The sequence below is a fragment of the Aphidius gifuensis genome, linkage group LG3, assembly GCF_014905175.1.
Source record: "Aphidius gifuensis isolate YNYX2018 linkage group LG3, ASM1490517v1, whole genome shotgun sequence".
Taxonomy (NCBI): Eukaryota; Metazoa; Arthropoda; class Insecta; order Hymenoptera; family Braconidae; genus Aphidius; species Aphidius gifuensis.
In genome coordinates this window covers 7,052,259-7,070,878 of record NC_057790.1, presented here as the reverse complement: position 1 = coordinate 7,070,878, position 18,620 = coordinate 7,052,259, and the positions used below count along the sequence as shown (strand labels likewise).

Here is an 18,620-nt window from a genome sequence, read left to right as displayed (position 1 = left end):
AAAATAAAAATATACAAAAAGAAAATATTTTTTTATTATTTTTTAAATGTTAAAATAGCATTACATATTTTTTTAAATTTTAAAATAATATTAATAATAATTTAAAAAATATATTATTTGTTTTTTTATAAAATTAAAATGTTATTTATTTAAAAGAAATAAATTTAAAAATGAAAATTAATGTTTTAGATGGGGTTCAAAAAATATTGGAATAATATTTTTATTTATTTGCCAATAAATATCATAATCACGATTGCGATGTTAGGATATTTTAAAACAACGATAGCAGATGATAATATATCAGCAAAAAAAATTCAAGCATCATCAAATAATCGTGAATCATACAATGACATTGGACCTTTTCGTGTTCGACGGGTAAATGAAGCCCTCATGATTTTATATTTTTTTTTTTGCTCTATTTTTTCTACCAAGGATTTCTTGTTCGATTTCCTACGGCTATTTTTTTTCTTTTATATTTTTTTTTTTATTTTTACAATCATTATTATTTCGTACTGTTATATACTTTTTTATTTTTTGTCTATTCTCTTTGCTCTTTACCATTCAATATCAATTTTTTTATATAAAAAATAAAAAAAAATCTAGCATCGAAATCCAATAGAGTTCAATCGAAATATATTCTCTGAAATATTTTTATCTTTTCTCCGTATTGTTTTACTATTCGTATTGTATTTTTTTTCTTTTATTTTCATTTGATTTGAATATAAATATATTTATTCATACATAATAATTATTATAATAAATTTAATATTTATTTCAGCCTGAAATTGAAAAAGCCTTAGACATCATAGAAACAATATCAACAAATTTAGATAATGATGATTGCATAAACACATATGGATTTAAATTATTACCATCTGGTGTTGAATTAAATCCACATAAATATGATAATGCAAGACAAAAAATTGACATGACATCAATTATGATGGACAATTTATCATCCGTTCGTCATGGTATACTATTAGATGCAATTGCCAAATCATTATTGTTATCAATTAAATATTCAATAGCATCGAGAATTATTATTTTTAACAGTACAAATAATTTTATTATTACTGATACATTGCTTGAGCTTGTAAATGGTGAAATTATTAAATCACAAAATCAAATATTACGAGTTGGAAATCAAGCAGATCCTGAATTGCCTTGGTTTCGAAATACTAAAGAAACAAGGTTTGTTTTTTTCGTGTCATTATTTTTCAATTTTAAAAAATAACAAGAAAATAATTTTAAATAATATAATTACTTTGTTATTCTTCTACATTTAATTCTAGTTTTTTCTTTTCTTTTTTTTAGATCGTCAAAGCTCGTTGATTCGTTGGGCTGGTGGACAAATCCATATTTTTCTTGTGAAAAAAAACAATGGCTTGTTTCATACAATGTATATTCTCGTTCACCAGACACTCGACACGGGTTGGTCCAGCAATTATCAATTATTATTTTATAAATATCCATTAATTAATTAAATTTTTTTTTGTCTATTGTCAATTGGGGTTTTAGGATACGTGACTTTATCAGTGTTGATATTGACATAAGTGGTCTTGAGGTCAACCAGTGTGACGTAAATCAATCGACATATTTTCAAGACGATGATCCACAAGTGAATAATCAAATTGAAGCTTTTTGGAGTTCACACAAGTGCCACATCGAATCAACGCAAGTAAAAAAAGAAATTTTTTTATTAAAAATATTATTCCCTTTAAATTAAATGATGATGATTTAATTTAAAAATTATAATTTCAATTAACTGTATAATTTATTTAGAATTTTTTTTTATTTATTATTGATCAAGTGCGAATATAAAAAGCCATTAAAAAATAATGAAAGTCATGGATTGGCTTCTTCTGGTTGGAAAAAAGGTGATTATACATGTAAATGTCGACGTGGATTTTATTCAACTGAACAATTTTTATTTGATGGTGTATTAGTTGAAGGTAATTTTATATAAAAGAAAATTCAATTGTTTTTAAAAATTTGATTGTGAATTGATATTTCTTTTATAAATTTATTTAAGCTGCTTGGAAGGATAAACAAAATAACAAAAGTAATTTATATAATGAAAAATTTAAATGTCTTCCTTGTGCACCTGGTTGTGTATCATGCAATGATTCTGGACCATGTCTTGCAAGTTACAGTTGGCCATTTAGAATTACATTACTAACATTTTCAATATTTTGTGCTTGTTGTACTGTTTTACTTGTTGGCTATGTTTATCAACATCGAAAACTTAAAGTATTTAAAGTTGCATCACCAATATTTTTATCAATTACATTAATTGGATGTGCTATTATGTATCTTGAGGTGATTTTAAAAATTTTAATTTAGATCATTCATACATAAAGCTAAATACTTTAATTTTATTTCTATTTTTTTTTTTTTTAAATTAAATTTTCAAGATGGCAGCAATTTTTCCAGTTTTGGATATTTATTCTTGTGTTCTAACAAAATGGACAAGACACTTTGGATTTTGTATCTCATATACAGCACTTTTAATGAAAACATGGAGGTAATTTTTTGTTATTTTAATTTTTAAATAAAACAACGTTTTTTAAATAATTTTGTTGTTGATATTTTTAAGAGTATCATTAACATATCGAGTTAAAAGTGCACATAAAGTAAAATTAACGGACAAACAACTTTTACAATGGATGATACCAATTTTATTGGTAATGCTAATTTATCTTGGTACCTGGACATTGAGTGCAACACCAAATGCTCATGTTATTGCTGATAATCAAGGTTTACAATTTTATCAATGTGAATATAATTGGTGGGATCATAGTCTTGCTATTGGTAATATAAATTAAATACAAATTTTTCTTATCAATCAAAAAATTCATAATATAATTATTAATTTACAGGCGAAATTTTATTTCTCGCTTGGGGAATACGTGTTTGTTATAATGTTCGAAATGCTGAAAGTTTATTTAACGAAGCAAGATTAATTAGCTATGCTATTTACAACATTGCACTTGTAAATACAACAATGATTGCTATTCAGTAAGTTTAATAAATAATAATATTAAATTAAAATTATAATCAAAAATTTTCATTGCTTTTTTTTCAGTCTTTTTATATTTCCACATGCTGGACCAGATATGAAATACACCCTTGGTTTTGTGAGAACTCAATTATCAACTTCAGTTACAGTTTTTCTTGTATTTGGACCAAAGGTAAGTGTTTTTTTTCTTCTTCTTTTATTTCAATTAATCTTTTTCAAGTGTTTAAATTGCTGTGATAAGTTTAATGAAAAAAAAAAAACAAAGTAAATAAATAAAAGTGTTGATTAAACCATTAGGTGTTGAGGGTTCTTCGGGGTCAAGGTGATCAATGGGACAGTCGTGCACGTGCACGTGGTATAACAGCAAGTTTTTCATTAAATGGTATACGTGGTCTTGTTGCTGAAGAAACAACTGATCTTTATCAAGAAAATGAAGAATTAAAAGAAGAAATACAAAAATTAGCAGCACAAATTGAATTTATGAAAATTGTACATATGGAAATGCATAATAGACATATTAAACCAAAAATGGGAGGATATTTTTCAACTCATGGACATAATTGGGGTACACAAAGTCCAAATGCTAAAACATCAACAGCAAGTTTTATTCTCAAAGTAAATATATACTTTAAAAAAGTATTTTTTTTAACTTAAAAAATATAGAAAGAAATGAAATAAAAAAAAAAAAAAGCTTTTAAGAAAATGATGAAAACGGAAATTGAGATTCTTGCGGTATATTTTTCTTTACCCTTTTTTTTTTATAGGCAGTAGTAGAGAGAGGAGCGAGCGCAGCTGCTGCTGTTGCTGTTGAAGACTCAACTTTTCCATCTGGAAGTTTACATCGAGCAAGACGAATGGAATTATTAAGAGAAAGAAAAGCAGCAAGAGAAAATCAAGATGTCAAACAAATAAATGCAAGTGTTAAAGTTGTGAGCTCAAGTGAAAATGAGGCTGAACGTGTTTGATTTATTTGATTAATTATGACAAGGTAAACAGCATTATTAATTACCTTGATAAATTAAAAAGAAAAGAATTAATCAAACTTGTTATTCAGTAAAACATTAAATAATTTATGAATTTTTATTTTATATATTTACAAAATATAATTGTAAAAAATACTATCTGAAATGAATCGATAAAATCCAATTTTTACTCTAATTTATTTCCATCAATTTTTCAATGACATATAAACTATTAAAAAATCAAATCAAAAGCACAAAAAAAAAAACAAATAATACTGACTTTGTCAATTTTTTATCACTAATTTAAATGATGAAAAAATATTTTGCTGTTAAGTAAATAAAGTATATGTGTTAAATGTGTTTAAATGTTTAAAAAAAAAAACTGCTGTAAAATGTAAAATTATGACGAAAATATAAAATCTTTTCAATTATTTAAATGCCAAGCATTAAATTGATAAGATAAATCAAAAGAAAGTCTGTAAAAAAAAAGAATAAAACCAAAAAAAAAGACATAAATATTAAAGATATATTAATCGATCTATAAAATAAATTTAGATTTTTAAGAATCGTTGTGATAATTGGTTATTTAATTGCACTTTAAAGACAATAAAAAAATCTTGATGATGAAGATAAATAAATATTATTTTAATTTTTTTTTTTATATACAATATATATAAAAGAAAAAAAAAAATTTATGAAATATTTGACATGCTATTGTAGCACTGTATAATTGACTGTTGTGTTTTGATTCCTTCAAGACTTGGTGCAATTAAATTTTTATCAATAAAAAATGCATGTTCCAATAGTAATACAAGTCCATCATTATACTGTCCATCAAACATTTTTGTAATTGCAGAAATTCTTTTTTTCATTGACTTACTAAACAGTGTATTGATTTTTTTTAAATCAATTTTTTGTAAACATATGGTACATTTTGATCTCACTGAATCAATGGGATTACCGCATAAATTGCATCTGAATGTTATTTCATCGGGTAATGGAAATTTCCATTTAGCGATGCATGCTTCACAACAACATTTGAAGTGATATTTATCGGTCAAGTACTGTTGACGTAGTTCAAATGAATCGGTAATGAAGTGGGGTCCATAACAATCAAGTATTTCTGTATCTTTATCGATTGATCTCAATGTTCTCACCACGACTTTTCCTAATTCAGCAAAATTTAATCATTATTATTATACAATTAATTTTTATTTCATTTGAGAAAGTTTGAACACATGGTGCTAGATAAAAAAATAAGATTTCCTGTCGAGAAATATCATTTCGATAGTAGAAAATTGAACAGCAAACATTACTAAAGAGATTAAAAAATATCAATCAATTAGTTGAATGAACCAATTGAAAAATAATATTATTTGTTTATTCGATTCAAGGCACTTTAATTAACGTACGACCCTGAATTGTTTGTATATTGTTTGATGCTTAAAGTAACTAGTAATTTATTATTTCACAAAATTGTCGTGTCTAAATTACGCGATACAATTATTGTGTTGTATTTTTTCTATCATTATTTAATACAAACATGAGCTTTTATAAAAACCAAAAATTGAATAAATAAATAAACAGTGTTACTTGAGAATATGAAAAGTTTTAAATACACAAGTTTTTTTAATACCACTGTGCATTTACGCACGTGTTAGAAAATTGCCAACTTCAACATGAATCATCAATTGTGGGTCAAATGATTTTTAAATTTCAACATAATACGTATAATAATTTTGTAAATCAAATACGCGAGTTTTATGATAATAATATTACATTTAAATAACGTTCAAACTTTCTTAAAAGAATAAAGAAAAATAATAAAAATTATATATTACCTCCAGGATAGGAATGACGCACAATATTTGGATAACATCCATGATTGACAAGACTAACTGTTGTATAAATAGCACCACCAACATTTCTTGGCTCCCAAGTTTTACTATTACAATCGCGAATATTTTCAACAATTTCATAAGCATTACAATCAACAGCTTGTATGTGTCGTAACATTCCAACACCAAGTAATATAATTTCATTTGGTCCAACAGTATCATTAATTTTACTGTGAATTTCAGACAGAACAAATGCAAGGCATTTAGCCAGATAAAGTGCTTTTATTGAACGTGAAAGATTTAAATTTAATTTAGCTTTTTCACAGTGTGTCTCAAGAGAATAAACTGTCTTATAATCAAGAGGATCATAAATATCATTATCAATATTAATTTTAAGTGATTTTATTGCTTCTGGTGATTTTGCATCTTGATAAAATAAAAATTCTGGATCAAGTGTATTTGATGATTTTAATATTGCTTTTGCAACTGTCGTACGATATGCAAGTAATAGGTAAGATCTTTGTTTAATTTCTTTATTACAATCATCTGGATTTTCAAGAAAATTATTAAATATTTGACACTCATATTTGTGATAATTTAACCATGCTAATTTACGACATTTTTCAGAACAAAATGATACCTAAAAAATTAAAAAACAATTATATTTATCTATTTATAAATACAGCAGTTAAAAAATTACTTACTGTTTGACAATTTTCACATGGTAAACAAATGTTTTCATTGAGTTTGAGTGACACATGACAATGCATACAATTTGTTGTTAATGCAGTTTCATCAGTACTAAATGAAAATGGTTCATCAATAATTAAAACACTTCCTGCTTTAATATTTTTAGTAACAATTAAATGACGACCACGATCATTATTATAATTCAACGATACAACATCAGAACAATTTTTTAATTTTCTATTTATCTTACCATCAATTTTTGGTAACTTTAAATTTGATTCAGCTATTATTTTACGTTTACCAGCAAATTTTTTACATTTATTTTTTAACAAAATACACATGTCCTTGTATTTATTTAAATCTTCATCATTATAATAATTATATTCTGGTATTTTAATTAAAACATGATCACAATCTTTTGAACATTTTGAATAGTAACCAATACTAAATGAGTATCTTGCTCTTGTTGTTAGTATTTCAATAAATAACATATCATTTTTATCAACAGCAAATAATGCTTTTGTTAAAATATCAATTTTTTTTAATATTACCAATTCACTTGTGCTACCATCAATCATTTCTAATTCATTAAATAATTTTTCAGCTTTTTCATTATCTTTTTCATTATACTGTGTGCTTATTTCGAAATCTGATGTTTTTTCTATTTTCATTATTGATTCAATCATCTGGTGTCTATCACCAGCCTCTGAGTATTTACGAAAATTTTTTAAAAATGATTCTGATGCTGCATTGTAAATTTTACTATGAAATTGTTCCAGTGTTGTTCTAAAAATAAAAAAAATCAACAAAATTAATATTAACAATAAGGCAAATATTAATTCTCATAATTATTAATTTAAATAATAAACTGACCTTGAAAAATTTTCCATTTTTATTTTAATAATTAATTATATTATTTCTTTATTTATTTTCAAAATCACCAAGGTGGTTTTCTACGTGTTTGCTGGCACGAGTGATATCTTTGTAATGTTAAACAGAAACTAAAATAAACTGTCGAAATTACCATCGTGTTTTTTCTCCTCCAACTTTTGTTTTGCCTTTAAAACATTAGACAATATATATATAATTTGTAGAATGAAAATAAAATAAACTGAAATAAAAAATAAAAAAATATATATAAACAACAATCATCATAATATTAAATTTTTTTCTTTGATCTAAAAACAAATATAATTTTTTAAAAATAGAAATGTCATTTTATGTAATTTAAATAGTTTATTTACCTTTTTAAAAATATATTTTTGAATAATTATTACACCAATGTTTTTTATTTTGTTAATAAAAATATTAATAGATATTCAATGGATTTGTTAAAATACATTATTGAAGTTTATTTGTTTATTATTATTCCAAATACCTTGCAACAGCTGATTATGACTTTTTTTTTTTAGAATTCATGACGTCATTCCAGATGTCTCAACTCATTTTGTTGGGAAATTACGTCCCTCGTGTGAGACTCAACTGTACTAAATTGTATAAAAAAAAAAAAAAAAACAAGTCTTGTTGTGTATTGATTTTTTTGACAGGACAACAAGATGACATAAATTCAAGAATTTTTACAATTGTATTGTTCGAAACGCTAAATTTAATTTCATCATTTCGATGATTAATAAATTGATCAATAAAAATGTATTAGTTTTTTTACTGTCATGAAATATAATATCTGATAATAATTATGACAGTTATGAAAAAATAAACAAAATGTTTACATTGACAAAAAAAAAATAACAAAAATATTTGAAACGACAACTTCAATGGAATAAAAAAAACTATCAACTAAATCAATTTTCATCTAGCAGAAATTTTTTTAAGTCTTATTGATTGTAATGATAAAAACCAGTACAATAATAATTATAATTTGTTTGTATTTATAATAATAATAATTTGTAATTTTTTATTTTTTTCATATAAAACCTGGAAGTGCGCAAAACTAGACTGGATTGCATCAAGGTTGGCCTGTGACCTTCAAATAATGCTTGAATACGTGAAAACCGATTGAATTGGTGTCAGTCATAAGACAGCAACGGTAGAGAAACATTGATTGTTGTTATTATTAATAATAATTGTCACCGTCTGATATATCAGTGTGTTATCTAATTGAATACGTGGAAGTTGATTATAATAATATTGAGATAATAGCTGAAAGATTTTTAGAAAAAATGGTTGAAAGACAGTCATTGAAAAAAGCCATTGAAAAATTGGAATCACCAGCTGTAGTATCATTTGGTAATCCATTGCTTGATGTTGCTGTGATACTTAATGATGATAATTTTTTGGAAAAATATGGATTATCTGTTGAGGGAGAAATGGAATTACCTGAAGATAAAATACAAGAAATAATGGCTGATTTATCACCAGAGTAAGTAATTTTTTTTTACTTTTAAATCGTTAATGTTTTTAATACAAAAAAATTGTATTTTTTAGACATCAAGAAAGAGTTGCACCTGGAGGATGTGCACAAAATACATTGCGTATATTACAATGGCTTTGTGGAGGTTCAAGTATTTCACCAGTTACTATTTATTGTGGTGGATTAGGTGAAGATTCAAGAGGTTCAACATTGGAAAAAATGGTTAAAGCTGCTGGTGTACAAACTAGGTAAATTATTAGTTATAAAAAATACAATAATTGTTTATTTTAAATACAAAAATTGTTATATTTTTAATAGATATGCTGTTCATCCAAATTTACCAACTGGAGTATGTTTGTCATTGTCAAATGGAGCATCAAGAAGTCTCATTGCAAATTTAGGAGCAGCTGGAGTTTATACACTTGCTGATTTGAAAAAAAGTAATTTGCCAATTGATGATATTAAAATTATTTATATAGAAGGTTTCTTTTTGACACATAGTCTTGATGTTGCCAAAGAAATTGTTAAATTAACACAACATAAAAATGCAATAGTTGCATTTAATCTCAATGGAGAATATATTTTTGAGGTAATTGAAAAATTTACTGCATTAATTTATGATAAATTAATTATTTCCTTTTTTTTGTATTATTAAAAAATTATAGGAAAATAGTGCAGCTGTTTGTGAAATGGTTGGTCTATCAAAAATTGTTTTTGGAAATACAAGAGAAATGACAGCACTTGCAAAAGCACTTAATCTTAAATTTGATAATGTTGCTGATATACCATTTTTGTTGAATAGCTCAAAAAGAGTTACAGTTGGTGTTTCAAGTGCAAGTCATACAAGTGGTGATTGGCTGATGGATAATGATATATTTGTCATGACACAAGGAGGTACAGCACCAGCAATTGTTGTTTGGGGTCATGGTCATTCTGCTCAGGTTTGAAAAATAATAACAATACTAATTAATCAAATAAAAATTATATTTAATCTTTTTTTTTTGTTTAAAAAATCATTAGGTTCAACCAACTAAACCAAAAGATCCAGTTATTGATGCAACTGGAGCTGGTGATGCTCTTGTTGCTGGATTTCTTGCTGGTGTATTAGCTGGAGGTGATCCAAAATCATGTCTTGAAATTGGCTGTAAAGTTGCTGGTATGATGGTTACTCGTCTTGGTGTTACTCTACCAAATGATGTTCCAGATGGAATTTTTAAGTAAAAATAATATTCAATTGTAATATGAATTTGATTATTTTAAATTGATTTTATTTTGTGTGTATGTAAATTATTTGTGTATGTATGATAACTAAATATTATGTATACTGTACAATTTATTTTCAAAAGAAAAAAGTAATCAGTATTTAGCCAACAATTAATTGAGTACAAATAAAGTATTTATTTAATGTTACATTATTTTTTGTATATTGTTTTATAAATACAATTGGTTTTTTATATTGTTATCTATTTTATAAATACTTGGATAAAATTGGATATTTGAATAACACAGCTATAAAACTAAAACATGACAAATCAGGGTCATTTTGTTCTTAGTCATTTTGTCATTGGTCATAAATTAGTGTCATTTGAGAAGAAAGAAAGGAAATGAGATGGGCAACTTATTTGCTATAATATTTAAAAAAAAAATAAACACTAAATTTATAGAAAACTGTATTTTTCACTCATTGATTAAGGTTTGACATTTTATTTTATTTATACACATGGTCAATGTACACATGATCTTGATTAATCTACCCTGACATGCAAATTTATAAATCTAACAAAAAATTAAATTGAGCTAGAGTAGAAAAAATACATAGTAATTATATTGGGAATAATTAATAAGTATAGCTTCAAAAAAATATCATGAATATGTAGCTGCTAATTAACTTTAACCCTGAGATGGCATCAGTGATACTCCAATTTTTTATAAAATTAAATTTTTAACTTTTAAATTAATCGTTTACAGATATGACATTAATTTATGTATTTGTGACTAAATTTTATTTTATTTTAGAACAGGAAATTCATCTGAGTATACTGTATGGATAAATTTGTTAATCTATATGGAAATACTACTTAATTGTAATATATTTCGAGCTTATCGTTACATATATGTATACATTATCTTTTTTATCCACATACTGAATTGAATAATAGATATCACCTTGGCCATTTCTCGTATTTTAATTTGAACAACTCTTGTGTATCCATGTTTTTTTGACTCGAGCATATTATACACTGGAGACTTGGTCTGATATTGAATAGCCACGTCGAAGTTCGAGAACACTCATATACACCATCAACATGTAAAACGCTCCAGCCACTGTGAAAATAATAAATAGCAATGTTAATAATATAAACAGTTATTATAGTTTTATATACATATAAATAAATATATATAATTACCATATTCGCCCACAGCGCGAATAGTTGAAAAGAATTTTGATTCAAAATTAACTTCTTCATTTTTTGATCCATCCAGCATAGTAGGAGGAAATTTACACCAGAAAAACCAGCCTTTTTGTTCTCCCAGAGATGAATACACAGTCATTAAGGTCCATATAATTATGTACGTGATCATTGCATAAAATAAGATTTCTGACTTTTTCTAAAATTTATAAATATCATAATTAACAAATATGGTTATTAAAATAAAATTAGATAATATAAAAAATGATTTATATTTGAAAAAAAAAATATTTAGTATTTCATAATAACTTACAAAAATGGCACTAAACAACATAGCCAAAAAAACGACAGGTAGAAAAACTGCGAAAATATAATCCATTACTTGTGGTGAAGTATCAATGAGGGTCTTGGTGTCTATACCGTTTTCTGATGAAATAGTATAGAAAATTGACCCCTTTTTATTAAAAAAACAAAGACACCACAAGAAGTGTAACTATAAAAAACAATAGATAAATTTAATTTTTCATATAGTTAAATGACATTTTAAATTATTCACAAACAAATTAAATAATTTCATTTTATTGTATTTATTTTATTTTATTTAATTTTAACTTACCAACAGCATTCCAACACAAAAGATTGTCATAGGTCGAATACTATTCGAAAAACAGCAAAAAGTATTAGCCATTTTTCTTATACACGTGGCTCGATGAACAAAAAAAAAAAAAGAAAATGTGATGATCAAATTGTTGAATTCAATAGAAGAAGTATCCTGAGCGACAGGTTGAGGTAAACTGGGTAAACTGATTCAAGAATCAAGATGCTTGTTCCTGTTGCTCGTTGGAGACAAATTTACCAACTATTTGCACATGCGCAAAAGATGAAATCTTCTGTGAAATTTGAAAAAGAGTATGCATGAGCCTAAAAAAAAAAAAAACATATACATACATACCTTTATCATCACCTTTGAATGACTAATATCGATAGCTGACTCATCATAGTTAATTTTCTATACATGATGACAAATATAAGTTCAAAAAAAAAAAAAAAAAAAACCATATGTTGTTCAGAAACTAAAAACAGGACTCTTTTTTAAATTCACCGAATGTTTTACATGCCATAACAAAATAGAATTGTTTTATTAAATAATTTTTTGATAGGATTAATTATCTACCCATATAATTCTTATATTCGACAAGACTTTCAATTGAAAATGATCTTATCTCTTCAATTATTGACAAAAAAAATAAATAATTTAGTTGGAGAAATAACAAATATAAATAAAAAAATAAAACTTGCGGGAAAAACTATTTAGAATGAAAAAAAAAAAACCAATGATTAAAGGATTTTTGAACTGAATATATATATCGAATTGAATTGAACAATTCTACAATCTGTAAAGTATAGCATATGTAATGCTAGACATCAAAATTATTTTTGTATAGCTTTTATCAAATTTTTTTTTTCTTATCTATAAAGTTTAGAGGCTGTATATTTTTTTTTCTTTTTCTTTATCAGACTGTCACATTTAGTGGAATATATTTTGAGCACATTTAATGCCTTTAGGCTATATATGTTTAACTAAACTTCTAATACGTCATGTCTATTATTAAGCCAACTATATCAGCTTGAAAAATAAATTTTAATATTTATTATTTAGTCATTGATTTGTTTTCGAATTCTAAATGGTTTTTTCCAAGTTTTACCTATCATTTAAATTTGTTGTTTCCCCAACAGAATTATTTATATATTTATTTTTTTCGTCAATAATTGTATAAGGACGAATATTTCAAATATTATCAATATTTCAGTCCTGATTTTAGTTTAATGGTTATTTTTCGAAAAATAAGCAATGCAGCATAAAATAAATTAGTGTATGATTTAGGGTCAGTTAAAAAAATTGTTTAGTTGTAGATTTTTTCATCACTTTGTCGAAAAAACTAATTAATTTATTTTAACACGTGAACAATGTATCATCAATCATTATATATAGGCACTTTAATATTACATAAATTACATAAACAAATTTTTATTTATAATAAATGAAAACTTGATTGTAGGTATTCAAAAATGTGAAAAAAAAAAAAAAATTCTTAATTAAAAAGTGCTTTTATAATTCTATTAATGGGATAATGATACTCATATATTTTTATATTTTGTCAGTGGTAGCTGTAGTTTTGGTGCTGCTGTACAAGCACCAGTACGTGTTTATTTGGTGGTTGTTCTATGAGCACCAAGTGCATTTGATATTACTTGGTTGTTATTTATATATGGTTATCTTGTTGAATGTGCACATCAACGTGTACCTTTAATTCTTTTTTAAATAATCATTCATGATCGTAAAAATCTACCACGTAGTTGTGTTGTTACTTCTATAGCACAAAAACACTGTGCTATATATATAAAAAAATTATCATATAATAGCATTTAAAACCTCATAGAATTCCAAAAAAAAACTCTTACAGCCATTTGTTTTTTGCTTTTATTATTGTGACAATAGCTACTTCAAGTTTATGTTTATACGATCTTCATCAATTTCATTCCATATATTATTTTTTCTAGTTCTGATTTACCTTTAGCAGCAACTGTTTGTATTTTAACACGATGCTTTTCCCATTGCCAATGGTAGTAATCCTCTAACAAGATCTTATTCTGGTATATTTGTTTCACTTGGAATTTCTTTATATGTTAATTTATCATGATTATATTAAACAGCATTTAAACACACAGTTGATACTTGAATTATGTGTTACCCTTATATTTACACTACAACTAACACGTTGTTGATTAATACTCTTTCCACTGAGACAACTTGGATTACTTATTGAGCTTGTTGATGATGGTGTTTTAAATCTATTGTTACACCACCACAATTATTTGTATCATCTATTTTTTGTCCTTCATGAAATACAGTATTTAAATCAGCTGATCCAAATTGTTGTAATGTTAATTCAGTTAATTGTCTATCACTATGTATGGCAAGATAAAAACGACTAGAACAATCAAATGCTTCATGTGCTGATGATGGCATCCTACATTTTGGTGTTGCTGATTTAGTAAAGATGGACACGAGACGAGATGAGACGAGATTTGATCGAGTCTCTTCTCGGTCTCGTCTCGAGTAAAAAGAATCAGAGTCTCGTCTAGTCTCGGTGGTATAAATATAAAGTGAACAAAAGTAAAGTGTTTTTTTTGTCATTATCAATACAACATTTTCAATGTGAACACAATGATTCAAGTCTATTATTTTCATAAAAAAGATCAGGTGAAATAATAGCTAAATTATTATTGCTGATATCCAAATATTTGAGATCAAACAATTTATTGAAAATAATAAACTGAAGACTTGTCAGGTTGTTTGATCGTAAACACAAAAATTCAAGTCTTTTATTTTTATTAAAAATATCAGGTAAAATTTCTTGTACTTTATTATTACTGATATCTAAGAATATGAGATAAGACAAGCTGTCAAAAGTAGTAGACTGAATACTTGTCAATTTGTTTGATTTTAAATTCGAATAATTTAAAGATGTTAAACTCTTTAAAATGTCAATTGGCAAATATTGTAATTCATTACTACTGACATCAAGGTTCTTAAGATAATATAGTGGCTTAAAAGTATCAGAATCTAGATGTGCAAGTTTATTTAATCTCAAACTTAATTTTTCTAATGCAAACAATCATTTGAAAATTTCTTGGGGTAGTGATTGTAAACTATTGTTACTTATATCTAGATATTTAAGATGAATCATCTGGATAAATGTACGAGACTCAAGAGTTGTTAAAATATTTGAATGTAAATACGAGCTCTCTAAAGATCTCAATCCTCTAAAGATCTCAATCAAGGCAACGTACTTGCTATAGTATTTTCATTTATTTTTATTTTATTTTACAACAGGAAATTTATCTGGGTATTGTAAAAATACAAATTCTTAATTGATATGATTTACATGAATCACATGGAAAAAATCACATGGATAAATTTGTTAATCTATATGGAAATACTACTTTGTAATATATATTTCCAGTTTATCATTATATATATAACCATAGATGGTCGAAAAAAAACATATACACACGCCTTTTGTCATCACTTTTGAATTACTAATATCGATAACTGACTCATCATAATTAATTTTCTATACATGAAAAATTATGTAGGTATGTTTGAAAAAAAAAAACATTGTTATTCATAAACTTAGATCAGGACTCTTTTTTATTTCAAATAATGTTTTACATGTAATAAGTTATTACTAATAACGAAAAAAAAATTGTTTTAATATTTAATTTCTTTTGTATAGGATTAATTATCTACCCATACAATCTGTATATTCTTCAAAACTTTCAATTGACAATATCCTTACTTAAACAATTATTGACAAAAAAATAAATCTATAAATAATTCTATTGAAGAAATAACAAATATACTTAAATGACAAATAAAACTTGGAAAAAACAATTTAGAATTTAAAAAAAGAAAATAATGACTGAATAATAAAGATTAAAATTTATTTTTCAAGCTGATAATAAGCTTAATATACATGACGTATTGGAAATTTTGTTTATCATACCCTGAAGGCATTGAAAAATAATAATAATAATAATCATTCACGTGTGCCCAGAATATATTCCACTAAACGTGGCATTCTGATGAAGAAAATAAAAATATATACGCGGCCTCTAAACTTTATAGATAACAAATAAAAATTTTTGATAAAAACTACGAGAACAATTTTGATGTCTATATAATTACATGTGCGCATATTCTACATTTTACAAATTGTAGAATTGTTCAACTTCAATAATCATCTTTCGAAAAATAACCAATAGATCACAAAATAAATTAGCATGATTTAAGGTCAGCTAACAATTATTGTATACCATAGTCATTACTAATGAGTCATTAGTAATGACTAATCAGTCAAATATAAAATCGAAAGACCGCACTGCGGTATATCAAGACTCTCCGCAGTTTTTTGTTGATAGAATATCAGCTACTTTGTAATATTTTTCCAGATTATTACATACATTATCTTTTTTATCAACATATACTGGCCTTTGCCAAGTGATTCCAAATTTATTGAAAAAAATTTTACCTAGGATAAATAAATTCAAGAAAAACTTCACAGCTATATCATTTTGTTTTGTTTGAATAAACACCATTTTTTTTTAATACGTATAAATTTTATAATTTAAAAACAATTTTAAACTTTATTAAAAACAAAAACGTGGACAGAATAATTATTTATTTATTTTTACTTTTATGGTTCATTATAAATGATGTTTATTATTAATATTTTTTTTCAAAAGTTTAAAGATTTTTTAAAGAACGAATTATTCAAAAAATCTTGATACAATAATTATTTATAATTTTTATGGTTTTTTTTTTTTTACTGCTACTTTTTGTTGAATGTATTTTTGGTAATTGACTTTTGTTGATTTTTTTTTTTTTTTAAATATAGTCATTATCATTGATGCGTCAGTGTAAGGTTTTTGTTAAGACAAAAAATATAAAAAAAAAAAAAAATGCTGACGATGATATTTTTTTGAAAATGACTTGAACGAAAATTTTGATATCACATGATTTTTGAGACCTGTTTATCCATGTAGCGTATTATGCACTGGTAGCTTGGCCTGATGTTGCAATGCCTTGTCGAAGTTGTCGAACATAGAAGAATGCAACAACTAGGGAATACCCTATGAAAGCTGTGAAATAAATAAATAGTAATGTTGATAATATTAGCGGTGATAGAATTTTATATATATATATATAAATAAATAAATTTAATTACCGTATCCAATCACAACGACAGTAACTGATGGATAGTGTGGAGGAATTTTAAAGGAAATCCAACAGCCTCTTTCTTTTCCCACAGATGAGTACACAATCAATAAAATGAATACAATTATGAACGCGTTCAATGCACGAAATAAGATTTCTGACTTTCTCTAAAATTTATATATGATAATTAACAAATGGTTATCAAAATAGAATTGAAAATCAGAAAAATTCAATTTTATTCGGGAAAAAATATTCAGTATTTTATATTAACTTACAAAAGTTGCACTCAATAACATTGCTAAAGTGACAACAGGTAGGCAAACTGCGAAAATATAATCCATCCCTTGTGGTGAAACGGGAGTTCTCTTGATGACGATTTTGAATTCATTATAGATAGATAAATCCTTTTCCTTAAAAAAGGGAGGTAATACCAAAAAAAAAGCCTATAAAAAAAAAAAATTCATTTTAATATTTAATACAGTTCAATGACATTTTCAATCATTCATAAATAATTAAATAATAATATTCTATTTTACTTACTAGCAGTAATGTCATATTAATGATCGTTAAATTTCGAAGAAGCATCCATGCGGAGAAAGTAGAAGCCATTTCTCTTTCACGTGGCTTGATGAACAAAAAAAAAAAAAAAATGTGATAATCAAATTATTGAATTTAATAGAAGAAGTATCCTGAGCAGCAGGTTGAGGTAAACTGATTCAAGAAGCTAGCTGGCACTTGTTGGACACGAGTTTTCTGAAATTTATCAACTGTCTTATCATATTTTTAAAAAAATACATATGTAAATAATTCTATTGAGGGAATAACAAATATAAATGATAAATAAAACTTTGGAAAAACAACTTAGAATTTCAAAAAAAACCAATGATTAAATAATAAATACTAAAATTTATTTTTCAAGGTAATAGTTGGCTTCATAATATAGACTTGATGCATATAAAAATTTAGTTTATCATACCCTGAAGGCCTTATAATAATCATTGGCGTGTTCAAAATATATTCCACTAAATGAGACGGTCTGATAAAGAAAAAGAAAAAAAAAATATACAGCTTCTAAACTTTATAGATAAGAAAAAAAAATATTTGATAAAAACTATAAAAACAATTTCGATGTCTAGAATTACACAAGCTATTTTACAAATTGTAGAATTGTTCAATTTCAATAATAATTTTTCAAAAAATAACCAATGCGTGACAAGGTAATTGGTATGATTTAAGGTCAGTTTGAAATTATTTAATTGTAGATTGTTTTATCACTTTGTCGAAAAAACAAATTAATTTATATATTTTTATATTTTTTCAATGGTAGCTGTATTTTTTGTGCTGGTGTATAACTACCAGTACGTGTTTATTTGATGGTTGCTGTATAGGCACCAAGTGTATGGTTATCTTGTTGAACGTGCACATCAACGTGAACCTTCAATTCTTTTTTTAATAATCATTCATGAGTTGTATGTATGATAACTAAATATTATGTATACTCTAAAATATGCTCTTGTTGCTGGATTTCTTGCTGGTGGTGATCCAAA

General features: G+C 25.4%; 3 protein-coding genes and 1 long non-coding RNA gene across 6 annotated transcripts; 2 read left to right on the top strand and 2 right to left on the bottom strand.

The window, feature by feature from the left end:
- The first annotated feature begins 223 nt into the window (after positions 1–223).
- LOC122851786 (probable G-protein coupled receptor CG31760) lies at positions 224–4,495 on the top strand. Its single transcript, XM_044151241.1, has 12 exons — positions 224–375; positions 779–1,191; positions 1,315–1,431; positions 1,519–1,678; positions 1,811–1,952; positions 2,033–2,319; positions 2,415–2,524; positions 2,597–2,811; positions 2,880–3,018; positions 3,086–3,191; positions 3,317–3,634; positions 3,784–4,495. The coding sequence occupies exons 1-12, from the start codon at positions 259–261 to the stop codon at positions 3,982–3,984; spliced, it is 2,325 nt and encodes a 774-aa protein (XP_044007176.1). The 5' UTR covers positions 224–258; the 3' UTR covers positions 3,985–4,495.
- Positions 4,496–4,557: 62 nt separating this feature from the next.
- On the bottom strand, positions 4,558–7,899 carry LOC122851787 (SET and MYND domain-containing protein 4-like). 2 transcript variants are annotated; one of them, XM_044151242.1, is made up of 5 exons: positions 7,754–7,899; positions 7,383–7,620; positions 6,524–7,295; positions 5,823–6,459; positions 4,558–5,149 (listed from the first exon to the last, which is right to left on the bottom strand). In XM_044151242.1, exons 2-5 carry the CDS (start codon positions 7,397–7,399, stop codon positions 4,674–4,676), a joined length of 1,902 nt encoding a protein of 633 aa, XP_044007177.1. In that variant the 5' UTR covers positions 7,400–7,620; positions 7,754–7,899; the 3' UTR covers positions 4,558–4,673. The 2 variants fall into 2 exon arrangements, with proteins under 2 accessions (XP_044007177.1, XP_044007178.1); XM_044151243.1 differs by having other exon boundaries at positions 7,383–7,567; positions 7,754–7,890.
- On the top strand, positions 6,034–10,297 carry LOC122851788 (adenosine kinase-like). 2 transcript variants are annotated; one of them, XM_044151244.1, is made up of 6 exons: positions 6,034–6,330; positions 8,452–8,889; positions 8,955–9,128; positions 9,199–9,469; positions 9,546–9,821; positions 9,901–10,297. In XM_044151244.1, the coding sequence occupies exons 2-6, from the start codon at positions 8,690–8,692 to the stop codon at positions 10,099–10,101; spliced, it is 1,122 nt and encodes a 373-aa protein (XP_044007179.1). In that variant the 5' UTR covers positions 6,034–6,330; positions 8,452–8,689; the 3' UTR covers positions 10,102–10,297. The 2 variants fall into 2 exon arrangements, with proteins under 2 accessions (XP_044007179.1, XP_044007180.1); XM_044151245.1 differs by lacking the exon at positions 6,034–6,330 and adding an exon at positions 8,033–8,353.
- A 759-nt stretch (positions 10,298–11,056) lies between these two features.
- Positions 11,057–11,712, bottom strand: LOC122851785. Its single transcript, XR_006373743.1, has 3 exons — positions 11,605–11,712; positions 11,289–11,490; positions 11,057–11,205 (listed from the first exon to the last, which is right to left on the bottom strand). It is a non-coding gene; the product is annotated as an uncharacterized LOC122851785 (long non-coding RNA).
- Between the last annotated feature and the right edge of the window lie 6,908 nt (positions 11,713–18,620).